This window comes from Diaporthe batatas (assembly GCF_019321695.1).
Source record: "Diaporthe batatas strain CRI 302-4 chromosome Unknown Contig00015, whole genome shotgun sequence".
In the NCBI taxonomy this organism is placed as follows: Eukaryota; Fungi; Ascomycota; class Sordariomycetes; order Diaporthales; family Diaporthaceae; genus Diaporthe; species Diaporthe batatas.
In genome coordinates, this window is record NW_025408562.1 from 141,048 (window position 1) to 163,564 (window position 22,517).

Genomic DNA, 22,517 nt, shown 5'->3' on the forward strand with positions numbered 1-22,517 from the left:
TTGAGTTCTGCTCTGTCTCAATCGCATTGTTTTCAAAGTTGGCCATATACAGGAGTGCCCAGGTGGGCAAACATGAGTGTAATGCATTGGCCCATACCGTGTTATACAACCGGAACCGGCACGCATGCCGTATCTGCCGCGCGGCGCAGCCTCTTTGTCGCTTACAGACCAACAGTTCCACAATGGCAAATGAAAATTCCTGTCATCTCCTGACGCATACCTAGGCGTTCCAACGGTCATCCGCCGGCCGTGCCGTCGCCTGCTCGTACAATTTTACTCCGTACCTTCACATATTGTAACCTCCTGTCCTCGTCCGCCGCCAGCGGCAGCAGCTGGCTCCCCGATATCCTCACTGCCCGCCCAGGTACGAACGTGGGCCACAACATGAACCGGCCCCTCATAGCGGGCCCGACCCCTGGTCCGGCAAGCAAGGCATGCATGAACTGCGCCAAGGTGAAATGCAAGTGCATCTATCGTCAAGATGGACTCGGTTGCGAGAGGCAAGTAAATAGATGCTGTTCACTCTTAGCAGCGTTTTATATTTTTCACAGCGACACGGCGGATGTAAATTCTGCCAGTCTGTAACGATGACATCCAAGGAAGTGGGTTCTGACCCAGGGTGACAGGTGCATCCGGCTAAAGAAAGAGTGCGTACCGTCGACTCTGGTACGCCGACATAAGCCCCGAGGAAAAGCGGCAAACGCCTCGCGCACGCTCCGGCTGGAGGAAAAGCTGGACGACTTGGTCTCTTTGCTGCGAGCTGAAAGGGGTAGACCCAGTCTCAGTAGCAACCGTCACAGACCTGGCGTGGAGGAGGATGAGGAGCATGACGACGACGAGCAGCAGCACGATGAGGAAGATAGCGGTGATGAAGCTGAGGATCACCAAGAGACCTTCTCATCAGCTATTCCAACTCCTCCTACAACGAATGGCACAAGCTCGACGACCTGTGTCACCGCTGCGCCATCTCCAGAATGGGTTCTTCCAAATGAAAATGAGCCTTCCTCTGCCGCTGCACAGGAAGCACTCAACAAATTCAGGAACGAGACTGTGGTCAGTATTTCCAGGATCACTTTTGAGTGATGAGACTATTCGATTTGGGGCCCAAATCAGTACTGAGATGTCACAGTTCTTCTTTCCCTTCGTCTATATTACTCCACACACCAGCTCGCGTCAACTTTGTGAGACTTACCCATTTTTCTACCTCAACATTATGAGTGTGACGGCTACTTCGAACCAAAGACGATTAGCCCTGGGTGACCAGGCCCGAAGCATCATCTTTCAAAGAGTGGTTATCGAAAGAGAAAAGAGCATGGATCTCTTACTTGGCCTACTCACCTACCTCGGCTGGTTTGTCTACCCAGATATCCTCTACCTAGTTATCCCATAGGAGGCCTTTCTTTAGGAGATCGTCCCATTGGAACATATTTCCTGTTTAGATCACCTACAACGAAGACGACTAATATGCAATCGACAGGTCACACTTGCAGCGTAGAGAGAAGATCTACACATCTTTATTTTCGCAGCTAATTGTACTAATGATACACAACCTGGGCCTTCACCAGCCACCACCCACGGAAGAATCTCCGAAAGTGTTTTGCGGTCCTCATCCACAGCCCAGCGGAAGACAAGAGCGCAGCAACGATGAGCGGAGAGCGGTTTTGGGGGCATTCCTCATCACCTCGATGCAAGTTTTCGCCTAGGTCCCCCTTCATGTTTTTTTCTTCTTCATCTGCTGCTGATCTTTTCTTTCATCAGCATCACTGACAGACAGGATCCCAGGTCTGCTCACATACTCAAGGGGCCCGACGGGCTTCGCTGGTCCTCGCACCTCGACGAGTACGCAACACATCTTGCCCAGAACAGCAACCTGGACCAGGACAGGGGTCTGATTGCTCTCGTTCGTATGCAAACAATCGTAAACCAGCTGCAGAATCCCCTGTTCCTGCCAGCTGCCGGCCTAGACACCTGTGAGGTCTACCTTGGTGCCCTCCGCTCCCAGCTGCAGTCCATCATGGCCAACGAGCATCTCGTCAGCTCCGCCGTATGGAACCATCGTAAGCCCTACCGCTGTGTTGTCACCCGTCTCCTGTTTCATTCATCCACTGACACATAGAATTCTCCCAGCTGTAATTCTCGAACACTTCCACTTCACAGAACTCCTTATCTTAGAGTCATCCATCGCCCACCTGCAGCAGCCACTACGGCGGGCCCCACTGAGCGACACCGCAGACCTGAGGCGCTTCGAGGTCTACCAGGGCCAGCTCAACTCCATCAGGTCGTGGCTCAACACTTTCCACACCACCGACTTCCGCCTCTACGGCGACATGGTCTTCTTCAGCTACTCGGAGCTCGTGCGCGTCATGGTGTGCCTGCACAAGCTGACCACGCTCGATAATCCTCCGTGGTACAGCCCCGCAGTGCGCAAGTCGCTTGACCTCATCCCAGCGCTGGACAAACTCATCGCCACGTTCGAGCAGCTGAGGGCCGCAGCAACAGCTGTGTCGCCCCCCGGCGCCGCCGGGGAGGATGAGGCCTTCGGCTGGGCCATCTCCGTCTTCCAGAGCATGAAGGCTACATGGAAGGACGAGGTTGCTGCCCTCGACGACGTCGGTGGCGGCGGCGGTGCTGACCTCCTGGGCGGCGACGGGGGCGGCTTTCTCACGGCACCTGCATATGGATCTTCTTATGGATCAGCGTTTGGATCTGGAGATGCCTGGCTTACTGACATGTTTAATATGAGGCCCATGTAGCCTCTGGCAGGGAGGGGAGCGGCGCGGACCACACGAAATCCAGACGTAGATTAAATACGATCTGTTCTCGGCGGACACATCATGAATGATGAGCCTTCTGGTCATTTCTCACTGTTCAAAATCTTATAGAAAGATATCTTGTAGAATGACCCTCTATCAGGTACTCCTATAGAATGACCTGCTATGGGATAACCTGCTGTAAGATAGCCCACTCCGTAGTGGCATGTCGTGACTCTTGAAGATGTGGTGGTGTTAGTGTCCGTAATGTAGTTAAGTAAGCTGTACATTACTTTCTGAAATTGAAAGTATCAATCTGATTCCAAAAATGTGTAATATATATACAACACCACCGTATGAAGGCGCCATGTATGTCATCCCGAGGTCGGACGTATGTGGTTTCGCTCCTATTCCGTATACGTCCGAGGACATATATGGCGCCTTCATACGGTGGTAAGCACTCAAGACCCAGCGCTTGGAAAGAATACGATGTCGATAACAGTAGTTATAATAAGATAGGTGTCATCGGACGTATATGGAATAGAAGCGAAACCAGTTACTTAATATACACTATAGGCAATCTTATCTTAGGTACACTTCCATAAAACATACAGATCCCATTCCCGTGCCTACTCTCCATCACAGGGTCACGACGACCTTTTTAGCCGAAAGACCTTCTCTGACCTTGTCCACCGCACCTTGGAGGCTCTCGAGACCCTGACCAAAGACCTCTGGTGCGGGCAAGCTCCTGAATTTGCCAGAGGTCAAAGCTTCGGGCAGGTACTTGTTGAAGACGATTGCGCCAACCTCGTTGTCCTTGATACTTCCAGCAAATACCCCTTTCGCTCTATCCAGACCCGCTGGGATCTTATCCTCCGCCAATGGCATTGCAGCAACGACTACCTTGGCGCCCTGGCTCTTGAGGATCACTTCGAACACAAACTGCTCAGAGCCGGGGAAGATGGCGAGACCGCCGGCCAGTGTCTTCCCTTCTAGAGCCTGGACCAGTTCCTGCACGATAGTGGGACTGTTGTAGTCAAAGACCTGTGAGGCGCCAAGAGATTTGCAGTATTCGAAATTCCTGGGGGAACTAGTCGTGACTACATCGTAGCCCGACGCCACAGCCAGCTGGATGGCGTTCGTGCCGACGCTGGATGAACCCGCCCACACGAGCAGCGTCTTGCCCTTGGGGGTTGGATTGAGGGTCGGATATTCAAGCTCGAGATTTCCTGGCTCGTAAAGGGCGCCGGCCGCGGTGGTGTAGCCCAGGGGTAGCACCGCGGCATCCGCGAAGCCGAGGGTGTCCGGTATAATAGAGGCGAGGTTGTACCTCACGGCGACATGCTCCTGGAAAGCGCCCTCGCGCGGGACGAAGCCGATGGACAGGCCTAGGACTCGGTTGCCGACTTCAAAATCCGTCACGCCGGGCCCGACCTCGACAACTGTCCCGGCCACGTCGGTGCCCCCGATGAATGGGTACTGTAGCCACGAGAAGAGATCATCGCCTAATGTCTGGATCATCCAGTCCATCGGGTTGATGGCGATGGCTGCCACCTTGATTATAATCTCGCCCTCGCCCGCAGTCGGGAGCTCGACGACATCGATCTTCAGGGGGTATTCCTTCGCCTTGGTGAGGAGTGCCGCTCTGTTTGGTGGGGCCATGTTGACGACGGGATGTTCTGATTTGAAGAAAATCCCGGCTATGTATGTTGTTGTCCTTGGGGAATATGGAATCGAGTAATCAGTGTGGAACAATGTGTGTCAACAAGTGCTCCTACGTAAAAGTCGACTTTCTCGGACCGATCAGCTGATACTTGTGATTGGAACAGCGCGCTCCTATATATCTGGCATAGGCAGCCGGAGCAGTTGTTTTTAAGCCACTTCCGCCGGCAAAGCCCGGCGGGCCGGGCAGTTGGGTATCGCTTCCTGCAGAGGGGCTCTCACAAATTTGAGTGGCCAGCCATGTGGAGCCCCGTATCTGGCGACACAAAGTATATGGGATCCGGAATTCTTCCGGGGTTTCTGGTCGGGCCTGTTCCTGGAGTAAAAATCCGGGTATTACTATCGCGGATTCATTGCGAGTTTCGAAACAAAGAAAATCCAAAAATGGCTGCTTGATAATGATGAGATGGCGTCACCCATTCTAGACGTGGAGATGACGGCGACACACCACTTGTCCCATCGAGCATCCGCATAGCCATCATGCTTCCCGGTCACGTATGGCAAAAGTTTCCACGGCAGCTTCTGTGCCAAACATCTCTGAGCTCTTTGGGCCACCAGTTGACGCCTTTCGGTTTCTGCTAGTACCCTAGGGTATCTACCTGGCGTCTGATGACCACTACATGGATCGGGTTACACAACGCTGGACCAGACATACATCGCCCTCTTACCTCGGCGCCATCCAACCAGCGACTGTTGGTGATGTTCAGAATATAGTTAGTGGTGACATATCTACATGAAAAAAGGCGCTAATCTGTATGAATCAGGTCAAAATTGCCGCTTTAAATGATATACCCTTTAGATGCGGCCCCTTGTCTCAAGACTATCCAAGCCCTCCAACCAACCCGGACAGAAGTCCTTGAAGATATTGATTGGCCTGACGACTTCAAGACGTCTTATTTGTGCGTTTCCTATCTTCAAAGCCCCTAAGTCATACCTCTGAGATCTTGCTATTACTGCTACTCAGTGAATAAATAAAACTATGCTTATGCTTACACAGTGGGATTAAGCTTTAGGGCGAGCTTTACTGACTAAGAGCACTCAACTAGACTTATTGATGGGTCTCCAATGGAAGTATGGAACGCACCAAGGACGGTGACAACTGTAGATTTCCTTGCCGACACAATAAGACGGTCGCTGTGTCCTGTGATGAATGAAATAGTACTGAGGTTATCTCAGACTTCGAAAAGTGGAAATATTGCAATTGAAGTGTATGACATTGCACGTTGAAAATTCGCCAGAACCAACTCACAACCAACCGCCGTGAGGAAATTTATCTTCTCTTTGTAGTTCTAAGCACATCATCCAATCCAATTCAATCCGTGAAGAATCCAATGAGCGTTTACCTTTGGGCACTTATTTTGGTGTATGTTCCTTAGACTCCAATGTCCCACTCCCATAGAAACCAAATAACTACTTTAGTCTCTACCCTAGGGTAGCTTCTGGTCGAACCTATAGTAGGCTAGAAGAGCATCCTTAATACACATCTTACTAAATGTAATACAGCTTAGCTCAACCTCTCCCGTAGGATACTCTCTTTTAGGACACATTCCTATATGACACCCTCCTATCCTCATCTGTAATACCCTATTATAGGATACTCTCCCATCCTTAGATAGGATACCTGCCTATAGGATACCCTCCAGGGCTCCTATAAGACAACCTCCTATGGAATAAAGGTTCATAGATAGGAATTGGTCCAGCCACAGACTCCGTTATGAGGTAATGCCAACTTTGAAGTTGTGGCGCGGTAGTAGCGTAACAGGTGGGGGAAGTACTGTAGCTCAGGTTACACTCACCCATCACTGAACCGAGTGTTTCACATGGCACCTGCAGGGGCCACTAGGTATCCGAGTCCTTTGCAGCCCCCTCACATCTACATTCCTACCTTTACCACTACTGACCCTCAAGTGCTCCTATCCAACATGTCAGCGCAGGAGCTTGACGTCGTGATCATCGGAGCGGGCATCTCAGGCATCAACTGCGCATACCGGCTGCAGCAAGGAGCCCCGCACTTGAGATACCGCATCCTCGAGGCTCGTGCAGAGCTCGGCGGCACCTGGGACTTGTTCAAGTTCCCCGGGGTGCGATCGGACTCGGACCTAGCCTCCCTCAGCTTCGCTTGGTACCCATGGCCGCACAAGACTGTCTTTGCCGACGCAGAGCTGATACTGGACTACGTCAACGAGGCCGTGTCGCGGTACCACATCGACCAGCATATCCAGTACCAGCAGAAGGTTCTCTCGGCCAACTGGTCATCCAAAACACGGAAATGGGAACTCGTGGTGGAACAACAAGCTATACGTATCAGGGCACGTTTCATTGTCCTTGGGACAGGGTACTACGACTATGAGACCCCGCTCCAGACGGTCATCCCCGGTCTTGACCAGTTCAAGGGCGATGTTATTCATCCGCAATTCTGGCCGACACGATACAGCTACACTGGCAAGAATGTTGCTGTCATTGGCAGCGGGGCTACTGCCATCACTCTTCTCCCACGACTTGCGCCAGACGCTGCTGAGGTAACAATGATCCAGCGCAGCCCCAGCTACATCGCCCAAAAGGCCAACTCGACACCGCTATCCCCGTGGCTTCGAAAGTTGCTCCCACTCCCCTGGGTTTTGATTTGGGAGCGCTTCTTCCACATATCCTTCAGCTACCTCGTAGTCCTCTTCTGTAGGACATTTCCCAACGCCGCAGCATGGGTGCTCAAGAAAGAGATGGCGTACTCGCTACCAAAGCGCATCAATCCAAAGCCTCATTTTGAGCCGAGGTACACGCCCTGGACTCAGCGGATTTGCCTAGCGCCGGATTCGGATTTCTTCAAGACCCTCTCCCGCGAGAACGTTAACGTCGTCACGGGCGAGATCGGAACAGTGGTCGCGTCCGGCATCCTGATGAAGGACTCGGATAGCACCTTTGTCAAGGCTGACACGATCATCACGGCCACGGGACTGAACATGAAGTTCGGAGGAGGAATCGACCTGCGGGTCGACGGACAGGCCATCTCCTGGGGCCAGAGGCTGATATGGAACGGGGCGATGCTCGACGGAGTGCCGAACATGGTCTGGATGATGGGGTACACAGACGGCGCCTGGACGCTGGGGGCCGATGCTACTGCCCGGATCCTCTTGCGGCTGATCGCGTACATGCAGCAGGAGCAGGCGGCGTCTGCGACGCCTCGTGCCCCTGAGGATGCGAAGGTCGAGACGAGTCGCGTGTGGCCGCTTGATTCGACATACCGTCGGAAGGTGGATGAGCGCCTGCCTGTATACGGGGTTAAGGGGCCGTGGGCGCCTCGACGAGTGAGCCCATTTGCGGACTACCTGCACTCTCGCTGGGGAAATGTGACGGATGGACTGGACTTCCGCCCATGAACGCCCTGGGGCGCTTGAGCGGTATTACTTACAGTGGGGCCTATTATAACTTATAGGGGTAGTAGCCAGGAGACTCAGGAGCAACTCAGAAGCTATTTTGTATTGCTGTTTCTTCTTCTTCTTTTCTGTGTATTTTTCTGGCAAGGGCAGGGGCATCGATAGTTTAACCCATGGTAAGTAATGGACTACCTAGGTACTTATAAATTAAAGGCTTTTAAATCCGCCTTGCGTGACACTAGGACCTTTTTCCATTAAAGCAAATAGCGATTCTTTTAAGAGATTAGGGATTCACATAGTAAAAGACTAGAAGGTACACTAACTATACATATTCTCATCCTCTTACCCTCCTACCCTTCTTACCCTCCTCCCCTCCTCCCCTCCTCCCCTCCTCCCCTCCTACCTCCTTACTTTTTATACTCTTCTTCTTTTTATTACTATTTTAATATTTTCTTCCTTAATTTATATTATTAATTAAATTATATTAATAAGTTTAGTTTTTTTTTAAAAAAATATTAAAATTTTAATTTTTAAAAGTTAATAAATATTTATAAATTAATTAAAATTTAAATTTAAAAATATTATATAAATAAATAATAAGATTATTTAAATAAGTTAAATAATATACTTTAAATACCCTAGTTATAGTATAAGAGTAAATAACATACTTGTGTACCCTCTGTTTTTTGCTACACGAATCTCTGCTCTGTTTTAGAGCCAGACCATCTTTGTTAGCTCTTGCGGCTGTTGATGGCGGAGCGAGGTTAGTCCAGTCGGCCCGCAGTCGGCAGCCTTTGGCCGACGACAGTTCCAAGTTAGCAAGTTGAAAAGACGGCCCAGGCTCCCGACAAGAATAGCCCACCACCAGACCTGGCCGAGAGAAGCCAGGCCAAGGTCTGCTCCCCCGCATTGTTACCCCACAATTGCTGGGTGTTACAGGCCAGGGATGGCGACGATGAGGATTAGGCCGAGCGCGTTTCTTGGTTTCACCCGCCTGGCGGCTGCTCAATTGGGAGATGGCGTCCAGGCGTCGTGTCACAGAGGGACGGCCATACTTCTGGGTAAAGTGTGTTTGCCATCATGGGCTGCCCACCGTCCATTTAATGCTTGCAGTGTGTTTGCACTTACCTGGGATTTCTACAGTATTACCTAGATTGCAATACAGGCAGACAGGGGAGCCACGGCTGCCCAGCTGCCCAGGTACTCGGTACAGAAGGGGCTGGTTCGTCGACGGAGTAGATATATCCCTGGCCCTTGAGTTGGACCGTAACAGCTTCCCTGGAAAATGCGGGGGTGGGCCCAGCCAAGCGCTACCGGTCCTGATTTGGTAGGTGGGTACAGCGGGTGCGGTGGGCCTAGTGGCATGACTCCCTCATGATCGACATGTCACTTTCCACCCACCACCTCGCTGCTGGAGGGGACTCATGAGGGGCATGGTACACGTAGGGACGGGGCACAGCTGGAACCTTGGGTTGCTTTGCTTCGAGCTCAGATGCGAGGCTCCAACATTTTGGAGAAGGCGCGCTCCCCTGATGCTACTTCGTGCAGGCTGTTCGGCCCTTTCCTCCTTCCCTCCCGCCCGAAGTCTAAAACGGACCCTCTCCGTCCTGTCCGTCCTGACCTCTGGTGCGACCTTACCTCTGTCTCCTTCACAAGCCAGCTGTTTCCCCAAACCTGGCTCCCGCAACTGTGTCCTCGAGGCCCTCATGCGCGCCTGTCTGGGTTTCTGTTAGAGCCCCTCGAGGAATGTGAGAAACATCGTGCAATCGTACAGCATTCCATCCTATTTTCAGATTCGTGAAGCCTATCTGGTGTCTGGCTGGGGAGTCGGGAGCCCCCTCAACGTCGAGCCCAATCGCTCCCTCCTGGCAGATGATAACAACCGGCTGAATAGACGCTCGTCGCGCAGACTGCGGGCAGTCAGTCCTTAGGCCAGCCAGTCCGCCAGTCCATCAGTCCGTCAGTCAGGACCTCGTCGCCTATCATGGCGTCGTGGACTGTGGCGCGGCCAGCTTTGGCCCACAACAACCACTTCTCCTCGGCCCCAGCTGTTGAAGCTCTTTTCCAGCGGTCCTCGCGCGTCCTGGGTAAGCATGCCAAACTGCCACGCGAGAACAAGCCTCAAAGCTAGAGTCAATGGGCTGCATCTGTGTAACCGAACCCTAATTGATATCCTTAGATCTTGCCCCTGTTGTCGTTGCTCGCAACCGCCCGTTCTCCTACCGCCAACACTACCAATGGCACTCGGCTCGCGGGCAGAAGAATGCTGCCGTGTCCCCTCTGTCGGTTGTCGTCCGCAAGCAACAGCCGCTCGAGCTGGTCCGCCATGCTTCCGTGCTGTCCAACATTCCGGTCCCGCCACCTGCAGCTCCCGGTGCGAGCTACTCGACCGCCGTCGTGCCGCCCACCACTCCGTACTCTAAGCTGACTGTCGGTATTCCTCGTGAGACGTTTCCCAACGAGAAGCGCGTTGCCATCACCCCCCAGAATGTCGCCCTCCTGCTCAAGAAGGGCTTCTCCAAGGTTCTTGTCCAGCGCGGCGCTGGCGCCGAAGCTGATTTTCTCGATGAGGCCTACGATAAAGCCGGCGCCACTCTTGTCGATGATGCTTCTCCCATCTGGCAGCAGTCAGATATTGTGCTCAAGGTCCGCGCTCCCTCTAGCCCTGCCGAAACAGACAGCTTGCGCGAGGGCCAGACTATCATCAGCTTCCTCCAGCCCGCCCAGAACAAGCCCCTCGTCGAGAAGATCGCCGCAAAGAAGGCTACCGCTTTTGCCATGGACATGATCCCTCGCATCAGCAGGGCGCAGGTCTTTGACGCTCTCAGCTCCATGGCCAACATCGCTGGTTACAAGGCGGTCTTGGAGGCTTCCAACAACTTTGGTCGTTTTCTCACTGGTCAAGTCACAGCCGCTGGAAAGATCCCGCCTTGCAAGGTCCTCGTGATCGGCGCAGGTGTCGCCGGACTGAGTGCTATCGCAACAGCCAGGAGGCTCGGAGCCATCGTTCGGGGCTTTGACACGCGTTCTGCCGCGCGCGAACAGGTCCAGTCGCTTGGTGCCGAATTCATCGAGGTAGAACTCCAGGAAGACGGCTCCGGCGCCGGCGGTTACGCGAAGGAAATGTCCAAGGAATTCATCGAGGCCGAAATGAAGCTCTTCACCGAGCAGGCTCGCGAGGTTGACATCATCATCACAACTGCTCTGATCCCAGGCCGCCCAGCTCCAAAGCTCATCACGAAGGCCATGGTCGAAATCATGAAGCCTGGATCCGTCATTGTCGATTTAGCGGCTGAGGCTGGCGGGAACTGTGAAAAGACCGTCCCAGGCGAGCTTACTACATATCAAGACGTCAAAATTATCGGTTAGTCTAGCATGCATGAACATGCATAGTCAACGAAGCTTACTGGCTAACACGCGCCCAAGGTTACACTGATCTTCCCTCAAGGCTGCCTACGCAATCGTCCACTCTATACTCCAACAACATCGTCAAGTTCCTTCTGTCCATGACCCCTGCTGAGAAGGAATTTGGCATCGACCTGAACGATGAAGTTGTTAGGGGTTCCATTGTCACCCAAAAGGGAGAGATCATACCACCGGCTCCACGTCCAGCACCCCCACCCGCCCCGGCCGCCCCTTCGACAGCAGCAGCGAAAGAGGAAGAAGTGGTTGCCTTGACTCCGTTCCAAAAGACTTCCCGAGAAGTCGGTTTTGTTACAGGTGGCATGGCTACGGCTTTGGCTCTAGGGAAGCTCACTGGCCCAGCGTTCATGAGCAATGCCTTCACCTTCGGCCTGGCTGGCTTGATTGGCTATCGCGTGGTCTGGGGAGTCCAGCCTGCTCTTCACTCTCCTCTGATGTCTGTGACAAATGCCATCTCCGGCATGGTCGGAATCGGTGGTCTGTTCGTCCTGGGAGGAGGTTACCTCCCCGAGACCATCCCTCAAGCTTTCGGCGCGGCGTCCGTCATCCTCGCTTTTGTGAATGTTTCTGGAGGATTCGTCATTACGAAGCGAATGCTTGACATGTTCAAGCGCCCAACTGACCCTCCGGAGTATCCTTGGCTGTACGCAATCCCCGCAGTTGTGTTTGGAGGTGGCTACCTGGCTGCCGCGTCAACTGGGGCAGCCGGTCTCGTCCAAGCCGGATACATGGTCAGCTCCGTGCTGTGCATCAGCAGTCTCTCCAGCCTCGCGTCGCAAGCCACGGCACGAATGGGGAATGCGCTCGGTATTCTCGGAGTAGGATCTGGCGTTTTGGCATCTCTCCTTGCTGTGGGCTTTTCGCCCGAGGTTCTGACTCAATTTGGCGCTCTTGCAACCGTGGGCAGCATTCTTGGTAAGTACAAACGAGTATACCCAGCCAGAGTTAATATTTGCTAACGTGACTAGGATTCTTAATCGGCAAACGGATCACGCCTACTGATCTTCCTCAGACTGTCGCTGCTCTTCACTCGGTGGTCGGACTGGCAGCGGTGTTGACCTCCATTGGCAGCGTCATGGCCGATCTAGATCATGTATCAACACTGCATTTGGTCACTGCCTACCTGGGTGTCTTGATTGGTAAGTAAGCGAGGTTCAATATCAGACATCACTGCTAATGTACCTCAGGTGGCATCACATTCACCGGATCTATTGTCGCATTCATGAAGCTCGCAGGAAGGATGTCGTCGCGACCTACAATCCTCCCAGGCCGACATGTCATCAATTCCGGTCTTCTGGCAACCAATATCGGCACGATGGGCGCTTTCGTGACCATGGCACCCGGGGCGCCAATGATTGCTGCTGGTGCGCTCGCAGCGAACACGGCCCTGTCATTCATCAAGGGATATACTACAACCGCGGCAATCGGCGGTGCCGACATGCCTGTTGTCATTACAGTCCTCAACGCCTATTCTGGTTTTGCCCTCGTGGCCGAGGGATTCATGCTCGAGAACCCGCTCCTGACGACCGTTGGCGCTCTTATCGGGGTTTCTGGTTCAATTCTGTCATACATCATGTGTGTCGCCATGAACCGGTCACTGACCAATGTTCTCTTTGGCGGTATCGCTGCGCCTCAGCAAAGCGACTACAAGATCGAAGGCAGCGTGACACAGACTAATGTTGAGGATGTATCGGATGCGTTGGTCAACGCGGAAAATGTCATTATAGTAGTCGGCTATGGTATGGCTGTCGCGAAGGCACAGTACGCCATATCGGATATGACCAAGATGCTCCGGGCCAAGGGTATCAACGTCCGCTTCGCCATCCACCCTGTTGCTGGCCGCATGCCCGGCCAGTGCAACGTGCTACTCGCAGAGGCGAGTGTGCCATACGACATCGTGCTCGAGATGGACGAGATCAACGATGACTTTGGAGACACGGATGTCACTCTAGTCATTGGTGCCAACGATACCGTCAACCCCATCGCCCTGGAACCCAACAGCCCGATCGCTGGCATGCCGGTGCTGCACGCCTGGAAGAGCAAGCAGACTATCGTGATGAAGAGAGGAATGGCGAGTGGCTACGGTGAGTTTCCCACCGCCTGATCCCGGGGGTTCTGACTGTGCACAATGCTGACTGATATTGTAGCTGACGTACCCAACCCCATGTTCTACATGCCTGGCACACGCATGTTGTTTGGTGATGCCAGCAAGTCCACCAATGGTATGTTCATCCACAGAACACCGGGCCTTGACGGCATGCTAATTAGTCCACAGCCCTGAAAGCTGCCATCGAGGCAAAGCTGTCGTAGATTTTTCCAAGATGTCGGAGATTTCTTTCTAGTTGTGAGTGCTCTGAGCGCAAACCCTCCCGTAGTCAACACACATCCTGTTACCCTGTGAGATATGCTGATTCGGCGAATTTCAGCTTCCGCAGTCTGTGAATGAGACGTCAACTTCCGCATTACATTCCTGGCGATACAACTTAGATACAAGGGGCTGGCATTTTGCATCGGTTCTCCTGCTGTCTCGAGCATCGCATATAGTTAAGGTCGCGATGGAATTACGTGCCTGTTCCTCAAGAGGCTTGTTTGCCATCTCTTAGTTATTCAGACATTCGCGGGACAGTGGCCGGGTGGTCTACCCAGGTAGAGTGCGCACCCGGGTGTAGCTATATCGGCCCTTTTCTAGGAGTGGTCATCCGCCGTCCATCTCTTTTTTAACACTGAGTAAATCCCACTTTCGAGCAGTCACGTTCCGAGGTTCTCATGGCAGCGTTGAGTCGGCTGCCGCTTGAGCAGTCGGCTCCTCACATTGTGCACTGCACACATGTATTGTCGCTGAGACTTTTTGACCAATGTGGCAGCCTGAATATGTACAAGTCACTGAAAAAGCCGCTGCAATGTATCGCCAGCAGAACTGCACAGACACCTACCAAAACTATGAATCATAATGAGGTGCTGTGACTCCTCGCCGTGGGGAGGAACTTGGCTGCATTAGCGCCTACGAACCCACCGTAAGGCTCTGGGAATCCAACCTCGTCCGCCAAGTTAGCTTCCTAACACGGCGATCCAATCCACCACCAGCCATGCAGGCTGCGGAGCAGACACCCCAGTGAAGCCGGTCGTATAAGAGGCCACGATGATGCATGCAACATACAATGAATGGCCCTGGTCTGGGCGATGCTATGAGGCAAGACTCGCAGCCATCCAAAATCGTTGTTTCTTCATAACACAACCGCTTCTCATCCACAAGTGATGGGACGATGGGGTCAACGCAGCCTTCCTCTCGGGTCATCTCCAGCGAACGAGTGTTCCCTGCAACAGCCGCCCCGACAGACCAGCCAACGGTGACAAGGCTGTCCATCATCGATGCGTCCGTGGCGCGCTTCGCGGCCTGCGGGGCGGTCTGGCTCTACAACCCGACGCAGGCGTCGCACGACAGCACGCTGCACAACAGCCGCCTCCGCCAGGCCCTGCGCGAGACCCTCGACGACTACCGCCACTTTGCCGGGCAGCTGCGGTGGGCCACCAGGGACGACGTCCAGCCCGGCGACCCCAACCCCCGCCACGTCGGGCGGCCGCTCGTCTCGTACGGCTCCCCGGCCGCCGACCCGGGCGTCGAGCTCGTGTGCGCCGAGTACGACCGCCCGCTGCTGGGCGTCGTGCCCAGCCCCGAGGACCGCAGGGCGGCGCAAAAGACGTGGCACGCCACGGGCTTCCCGCAGGACGAGCTGCTGCCCCGGCGCCGCCTGGCCTTCACCGCGAGCCTGGCCGACTTCGAGGGGCTCCCTGGTGTCGCCGTGCAGATCACCCGGTTCGCCTGCGGCGGGTGGGCCGTCGGCGTCGTGATGAGCCACTGCCTCGCCGACGCGGTGTGCCTGCTGGGCTTCGTGCACGCGTGGGCCGCGAGGTCGCGGGCGCTCGTGGCCGGGGGAGGACTCACAGAACCCACGGGCAGCACGCCCCCGAGGCCCGTCTTCGAGCCCGCGCTGCTCGACCAGCACGCCGGGCTCACGGGGGCCAGCACCGAGCCGGACCCCGAAAAGGTCGCCCTCGCGCGCTCGCTGCCCATGCACCGGTACGACTGGTGGGCCACCGAGGCGCCGGGTTACCCCGCGTGGGCGACCGCGTCCTCGGACGCGACGAGGCCCCCGGACCAGCCCGGCGGGGTGGTGACGAGGCTGAGCCCGTCGACGTTCCCGCCGTGGCCGACGTGGGACATGGCGGCGCCCGTGGAGCACGTGCAGATCCGGTTCGGCGCGGGCGAGGTGGCGCGGATCAGGCGGGCCGCGCAGGGCGACAACGGCGGGGAGGGGGAGCAGGAGGAGGAGGAGAAGGAGAAGCCGCCGGCCATCTCCCGGCTGGACGCCCTCCTCGCGCACATGTGGATCCTCATCAACCGCGCCCGGGGCCTCCACGCCGCCGCGGAGACGGTGTACCTGGACGTCACGCTGGGCCTGAGGGCGCGCGTCAGCCCGCCGCTGCCGGGCTCGTTTGCGGGCTCGCCGATCCTGCTGGGCCACGTCGCGAGGCGGGGCAGGGACGTGTGTTCTTCTTCTTCCCCGTCGTCGTCCGCTGCCGGGGCCAGGGCCAGGGCCGGGGTCCCCCTTGGCGCCATCGCGGTGGGGATCCGCAGGATGATGGCGCTGTTCACGCCCGAGGCCGTCGCGGCGTACATCCACGACGCGGCGCACGAGGTCAGCCCGCAGAGGCTGTGGCAGGCTTTCGTCGGGGGCCAGCACACGCTGGTCACGTCGTGGGTGCGGGCCGGGGCGTACGAGGTTGACTTTTGTGGTGATGGTGGTGGTGGTGGTGGTGAGTGTGATGGTGGGACGAGGCCGGTCTACGTGCAGGGCAAGATGCCGCGGATGGACGGGCTGCTGCAGGTCATGGATCTTGCGGACGGCACGGGGGACTTTGATGTTAGCTTGTGTCTTGAGAAGGGGGCGATGGGGAGGCTGCTTGGGGATGAGATGTTGAGGATGTATGAGGTGTGAGTGATGTCTGGGTCAAGGGCTATGCTGGGTTGATGTAATGACAACAGACTAAATATATATATGCAACATAGAATATAAACACAATCTATATATAGTTTCCGTTAGTGCTTTCCGCGTATCAACATGAGCCTTAGGGACAGAATACAACATTGATTAGTGAATGTATTGACTGATTCAAGACGTCTCAAGATGCAGTCTCCATTTGATATCAGTAGAATCTTAATGAAGCATGTTATGAACTTGATGTTTTGCCGTAGGAACTGTGGCTATGGAGGGGTTGGAATACTTAGCTACCTAGGTATTCCTGTTTCAAGAGCTATAAGTGCAATAACAGTAGCCTTGAGATAGAAATGTAAGCCCATGGCGCCTCGGGAACCTGGTTCTAGGTCTTGATGTTTATGACATTGAAGATGTCGGATGTTCTGATTTGGCCAGAATTGCCTGAGAAACATGCTTTATCTACATTTATGACCATCGAATATTATCTACTACTTATACCGTACAGGCACGAGGGAATTCAAACTGTTGCTGGATCAAGAAAACATCGAGAGACCACTGAAGTCACGCATGGTTCTAGCCATGCCATCAGTTCCATCCATTCCTGGAACTGAGATTAATTGGTAGATAAGTCAAGGTCAGAGTGTCATAAGTACCTCTCAAGGCCGGATCCCACGATGCAAGCGAAATGTGGTAAGGTGGAAAATCGAGCTATATCGGTATATCACAAGACGGCCACCCCCATCTTTTCCCCAATGTACTACGCGAGGCGACTCGGGATGGCGTCAACAAGCATTTAACGCGGTGGATGGGCCTATTACGGGCGGACCCGTATAGGATCTCTTGGCTGAACCAACGAGGACCGGTTGGTCCCCAACAACCAATGGGTAGACCATCCGGACTCGATTAGCACCAACAAACCATTCTACGGAGTACACTAGGCCTGTAGGATTCCAGACCTGTGGAGTCGCTGAGCCCTGAACCCTGAGCCCTGGGCCCAACAGGCGCATCACGCTCCCGGCTCCACTACATCATGCGTCTGTCACTTGATGCGGCTCTACATGGTAGAATGTTGATGTTGATGTTGCTCGTGAGCTCATGTAGTATCCTCAGCGACTAGCTCTCTTTATTCTCTCGGAGGGGCCAGATAGGCGACGGATAGGTAGGTAGACTACCGAGTACACAGGTATCCTGTGATACTTGAGTACTAAGTAGTGCGTGAGCCTCGGCGTCAAACAGTGCGGATGACCCCCGGTCTCCCACCACGTAGCTTGTCTCCAGAATGCCACAGGACAGTGGGCCGCTCGAATCAGGCACGCCTGGGCCTCAAGAGCTGAACCACACCATGTTCGTTATGGATAAGCTCTCAGCTCTAGCTACTGTGTGCATTCTAATCTCTCTCTACCGTTAGAACACGACCTGAGAGGACTCGGCTGTACGGCAACTTTATGCCCCGATAATTCCGAGGTCGCATTGCTGCGGTGCAGATTGCAGATTGGGGAAGCCAGGATCGTGGACGTGAACTTTGGGACCCTGTTGCTTCAGCCTTCAATGTTAGACTCTGGAGCCCCTCCCTTCAAGTTACCAAAGCAGACTAATAATACGTGAGCGTCCGGCACCTTTATTTACCCACCCTCTGCTACTCACACCCACCGACCTTGTTCCTTTTTTTTCTTTCTTCTTTTCGTGGAAGTGCAGACTAACCCGAGAACACGAACCACACCGGCAAGGTTTACTCTGTGTGTGCCTCCGCTCACAACACAGTCACAATGGCTGTTTCGTTCCTGAGTGGCGCAGAGCCAAGCGCGGCCCTGGTGTTCAGGTCCCTCGGCATCGCAGCGCTGGCCGGGCTGGCCTTGTTCTTCGTGCGGCTCTTTCAAGCCAGGACGAGCTTCCGGAACACGATGAAAAAATATGACATTGTGAGAGGAAACATGCCCCCCTGAAAACGTATTTACGAATGTGAAACTGACGTGCTCAGCCCACCTTGCCTCACTCATTCCTGTTCGGTCATCTCGTCGTCATTGGCAAGGCTCTTGCTGCTTACCCTAGGGATTTGTAAGTACTACTCGACACGTGAATGACGGTAAAGAGGAGAGGGTTGCAAGACAATCGCTGACGACTGTGGCCAAAGCGCTAAGCTCGGCGTTGTATATGCCTTGACCCAGGCCTATCCCGAGATCGTCAAGGAGGGCATTGTGTACTTTGATTCCTGGCCATTCGGGGAGCCGACCGCCGCTGCCTTCGACCCCGAGATAATGCCCCAGTTTACTCAGGACAAGTCGTACTTCAAGTCACCCATGGTGAAGGCCGAGCTTGAGCCCCTCACCGGCCTCAATGACCTCTCTTCGATGGAGGGCCAGGAGTGGAAGACGTGGCGAAGCGTTTTCAACCCGGGTTTCTCGGCCAAGAACTTGACCGCGCTGGTGCCCGCCTTTCTGGAGGAGATCCAAGTGCTCAAGGAAAGGCTTGTCAAGGTTGCCGGAACAGGCCAGGTGATCAAGATGGAGGAGACGATCCAGCGGGCCACGGTCGATGTCATCTTCCGGGCAGCACTGTGAGTGAACAACTCAGAGATATTGCCTTCGGGATATCAATCAGAACCTCTGGGCACCCGAGCCCTTGCTGACTATTTCAACAGGGGAACCAGACTACACAGCCAAACATCACCCAACGACTTTGTCACGACCTTGCAGAATCAGGTTCGAGGATCAGCCCCCGTTCCCGCCATGATTGTGAGCTGACCTGGGGCACCATAGATCTGGTGGCTTGTCTGTGACTCAAGTCTCCCGAACCAGATCAAATCCATGATCCCAATAAGACCTTTTATGCTGTGGTGGAACAACTACAAGATGAAGAAGTACCTCACCCCTCTGATCGAGGACGACATAGCCCGCCTGGACAGGGGCGAGGTTTCCCAGGTCAAGACCATCAACTACCTCGCCGTCAACGCCTTCCGGTCCGAGGTGCAGCAGCAGCCCAACGGCCCCGCCAAGGCGTCCCCGCGCGTCGACCCGAAATTCCTCGACATGGCCATCTCGCAGCTCAAGATCTTCATCTTCGCGGGCCACGACACGACCGCCTCCACCGTCTCCTTCGCCTACAGCCGCCTCTACCGGCACCCCGAGGTCCTGGCCCGGATCCGCGCCGAGCACGACCAGGTCCTCGGCGCCGACACGAGCCAGGCCTTCGCGCGCCTGGCCGCGGACCCGAGCCTGCTGAGCCAGCTGCCCTACACCAGCGCCGTCATCAAGGAGACGCTGCGGCTGTACCCCCCCGCGGCGACGGCCCGCGTCGGCGAGCCGGGCGGCTTCCTGACGAACCCGGCCACGGGCAAGGTCTACCCGACCGAGGGCTTCATGCTGTGGTCGACGCACTTTGCCGCGCACCGCATGCCCGAGTACTGGCCGCGGCCGGACGAGTTCCTGCCCGAGCGGTTCATGACGCGCGACGAGGCGGACCCGCTGCACCCGCGCAAGAACGCGTGGCGGCCGTTCGAGCTCGGCCCGCGCAACTGCATCGGGCAGGAGCTGGCGCAGGTCGAGATGCGCGCCATCCTGGCCATGACGGTGCGGGACCTCGAGATCGAGCCGGCGTACGCCGCCGGCGCGCCCGAGGCGCTGGGCGACAAGGCGTACCAGACGATGGGGTTCGGCGAGATCACCGGCCACGTCAAGGATGGCTTCCCCGTGCGCGTGAGGCTGAGCGCTGGTGGCAAGTAGGCTGGGCTTGTGGTGGCCTTCAACTATTACCTCTTGTTGTTAGCATGTTGCGGAAGAACTTGTGCATACCGGTATCTACGTTGCGGACCGTTTTGATAAACACATAAGATCTCGGTATATGATCGAGCCGCTATCTGGGAATAAGAAATGCACAATGGTCTATACACTCTAGTTCGACCTGTACCTAGGTCTTTTTGTTTCCAAACATTCATAGGTGCGAGTCCACTCAGAGTTCTATCTTGACCTCGCCATCAATGCTGCGCTTGCCAATGCTCGACGCTCCTGGCTTCATAGCTTCCCATTCGAGGTCCTTGTCCCACACCCCGGCCTTGGTGTAGTCCAGACTCCTCGTCCCAGACACATAGGCGAAGCGAAAGTACTCCTTCACCTCGTTCTTGGCTTTCCTGTTCCACGTGAAGGTCTTGTCTTCGAAGTCTTCGTCGTCGTCGAAGAAGCCTCTGAACCGCTCCACATCATTGACGAGAAGGCTGATGCCGTCGAGCCTGAGGTTCCTCTTTGGTGGTGATTCCCATTGGAAGGTGATGTTTGACACTGTGCTCCCCACCTGGATGTCCGGCGCGTTTGCGAGTGTGGGCAGCACGGAGCCAAGCTGCCCATCGCCTCGTAGGGCATATGACGTCTGCAGGATGGGGTCCCAGCCCCAGCGGGCGATCCCGTTGATGAAGAGCCCTACCAAGAGGCCTTGGTAGAGAAGAGCAGGGCGGGTCTGCATGCTTGTGCCTGTAAGAAGCAGAAGCGCGAGGAAATAGTGATGGAGCCGGAGGTTGAGGTCCCAGATCTTCAGGAAGATGAGGAGTATAACGCCTCCAACAAGGCCGAGGTAGAGTGCTCCGTACCGGATGAGCCGTCCTTCCTGACGGAAGAACCAGACTTGTTTCACCACGATCAAGGCAATGATGCTGACGATGATGATCAATGCGAGCACTCCGCCAGGCTGTTGGGAGATATCGTGGGCGTTCAGTCTGTTTATAGGTATGTTAGGGCTGAGGGTATAATTATCGAGTGCCCCCACCCAGCATGCGCCGAGCCACAAGACGGTCTTTTCGATCTGTGCTGTCAGTCCTGTGAGGGTCCGGCGCACTGCCATCTTGTCATATATGACCCAGGCTACAAACATGACAGGCACATATTTCCCAACGATGATAGTAAAAAGTTCCCGGAAAGAGCTGTGCGTTGGAGGGTCGGAGACCAAGCCGACGTGCCAGAAAATGCCCGAGAATTCGGTGAAGAAGAAGAGTGCCGGTGACGTGGTGAATAAGGACAAAATTGTCGTGTAGACAACATCAACCACGAGCAAGGGCCATCTCATATCTCGAGCTCTGCACTGAACCGACTTCTCAAAGAGGAAGGACTGAGGGAAATATGAGTCGAAGCCGATGCTCTCGATGCCATGTCGGAGGGTGCTGCTGTAGCTGTGCCGTGTGCCAACAAGCTTGATCACGCCACAGCCACCCTCAGCATTGGTAATAGCCCCAGCGTGGATTGCGGAGCCACAGATAATAGAGTCGCCTCGATAAGCCCCTTGCCCGTCAGTGTCGTTGACCGGCCCGCCGATGACGAGCTGTCGGTAGTTGACCTCCTGATCGCCAACCGCCCGCGGTTCGCTCAGCTGATAGCTCGCACAGTTTGCGGGACACCTGAATGGGAACTCGCTGCCCTTGAACGGGCGGCACTTATTTCCGTTCAGGTCACAGCTGTTGCCCCGGCCCCAGAAGTAAGCACCGCAGCCAATCTCCTGTGGCTTACCCCAGGGCTTGATCTCGGTGATGCGGCTCTCCTGCCGCTTGACAATGGAGAATGTCAGGAGCCACAGGAACAGATATGCGATGAACAGAAAGATCCGGTGCTTCCTCCTTGGCAAGTACTTGTCGAGCAGGGTGACGGGAAGTTGCTGGATGGCCGGGAGGATAGGGACGATGTGGTAGACGACCGGATTCTGGGGTCCCTTTGCCCATCTCGCAGCAGTCCTGCCGAATTTCCTGATGGGATATGGGACCCATTTCCAGTGCTTACTCAGACCGTCTTCCTCGAGAAACCTGGGCAAGGGCGTCGGGTTGCCCTCTTGCAGTTCGTGAAGCTGAGGCCCTTCGATGGGGGCGTCGGGGTGAGACTCCAGGCCTACTGCCCCGGAATTCGCGGAAGCATCAATGCCTCCATTTGCGTTCTCTGCATGTCCATTTGCAGAGCTCATCGCAAGCAATGATGAGTGGCGAGGCCAGTGTGGGTGAGCGAGACTCGGTTGTAGGAGTTGACCGCGGCGTCTAGGATGAAAATGCGCGGTAGGTACTTGAGTAGGTAAAGATGTAGAAAGCAATGACTAGGACAGCAAATAAGAGTGAAGACAAGGAGCGAATTTCGGACAGGATGAGAACACTGATGAGGTGAAGCAATAACGGGAAGGGAAACGGGGAGGGTTGAAGACGTCGTCAGCCGGTCCAGAGATGGACCTAGACGGAGGGTCACTCAGCTGCCAAGCTGGGGTGCATTACGGCACAGGGCCGCTGATCGACGGAG

At 55.1% G+C, this 22,517-nt stretch overlaps 7 protein-coding genes across 7 annotated transcripts; 5 read left to right on the plus strand and 2 right to left on the minus strand.

Annotated features, from left to right (window-relative positions):
• Positions 1–384: 384 nt before the first annotated feature.
• Positions 385–2,753, plus strand: KVR01_011478 (uncharacterized protein; the record flags this gene model as incomplete). The annotated part of the gene is made up of 6 exons (XM_044792528.1): positions 385–504; positions 619–1,053; positions 1,130–1,350; positions 1,478–1,687; positions 1,783–2,057; positions 2,128–2,753. The coding sequence occupies 6 exons, from the start codon at positions 385–387 to the stop codon at positions 2,751–2,753; spliced, it is 1,887 nt and encodes a 628-aa protein (XP_044639853.1).
• Positions 2,754–3,298: 545 nt separating this feature from the next.
• On the minus strand, positions 3,299–4,505 carry KVR01_011179 (uncharacterized protein). The gene has a single exon (XM_044786147.1). The coding sequence runs from the start codon at positions 4,410–4,412 to the stop codon at positions 3,390–3,392; it is 1,023 nt and encodes a 340-aa protein (XP_044639554.1). The 5' UTR covers positions 4,413–4,505; the 3' UTR covers positions 3,299–3,389.
• Positions 4,506–6,394: 1,889 nt separating this feature from the next.
• Positions 6,395–7,846, plus strand: KVR01_011410 (uncharacterized protein; the record flags this gene model as incomplete). The annotated part of the gene is given in 2 exon segments (XM_044788576.1): positions 6,395–6,991; positions 7,007–7,846. The coding sequence occupies 2 exon segments, from the start codon at positions 6,395–6,397 to the stop codon at positions 7,844–7,846; spliced, it is 1,437 nt and encodes a 478-aa protein (XP_044639785.1).
• Positions 7,847–9,302: 1,456 nt separating this feature from the next.
• Positions 9,303–14,132, plus strand: KVR01_011364 (uncharacterized protein). Its single transcript, XM_044783680.1, has 8 exons — positions 9,303–9,930; positions 10,023–11,207; positions 11,270–12,181; positions 12,235–12,405; positions 12,454–13,350; positions 13,414–13,488; positions 13,542–13,610; positions 13,693–14,132. Exons 1-7 carry the CDS (start codon positions 9,828–9,830, stop codon positions 13,574–13,576), a joined length of 3,378 nt encoding a protein of 1,125 aa, XP_044639739.1. The 5' UTR covers positions 9,303–9,827; the 3' UTR covers positions 13,577–13,610; positions 13,693–14,132.
• A 229-nt stretch (positions 14,133–14,361) lies between these two features.
• On the plus strand, positions 14,362–16,368 carry KVR01_011341 (uncharacterized protein). The gene has a single exon (XM_044782985.1). It carries the CDS (start codon positions 14,530–14,532, stop codon positions 16,261–16,263), a length of 1,734 nt encoding a protein of 577 aa, XP_044639716.1. The 5' UTR covers positions 14,362–14,529; the 3' UTR covers positions 16,264–16,368.
• Positions 16,369–17,563: 1,195 nt separating this feature from the next.
• On the plus strand, positions 17,564–22,423 carry KVR01_011370 (uncharacterized protein). Its single transcript, XM_044790848.1, has 6 exons — positions 17,564–17,864; positions 17,991–18,182; positions 18,242–18,318; positions 18,395–18,817; positions 18,902–18,962; positions 19,020–22,423. Exons 2-6 carry the CDS (start codon positions 18,030–18,032, stop codon positions 19,980–19,982), a joined length of 1,677 nt encoding a protein of 558 aa, XP_044639745.1. The 5' UTR covers positions 17,564–17,864; positions 17,991–18,029; the 3' UTR covers positions 19,983–22,423.
• KVR01_011366 (uncharacterized protein) lies at positions 20,209–22,194 on the minus strand (the record flags this gene model as incomplete). Its single annotated transcript, XM_044782497.1, has 1 exon — positions 20,209–22,194. One exon carries the CDS (start codon positions 22,192–22,194, stop codon positions 20,209–20,211), a length of 1,986 nt encoding a protein of 661 aa, XP_044639741.1.
• Positions 22,424–22,517: the final 94 nt, after the last annotated feature.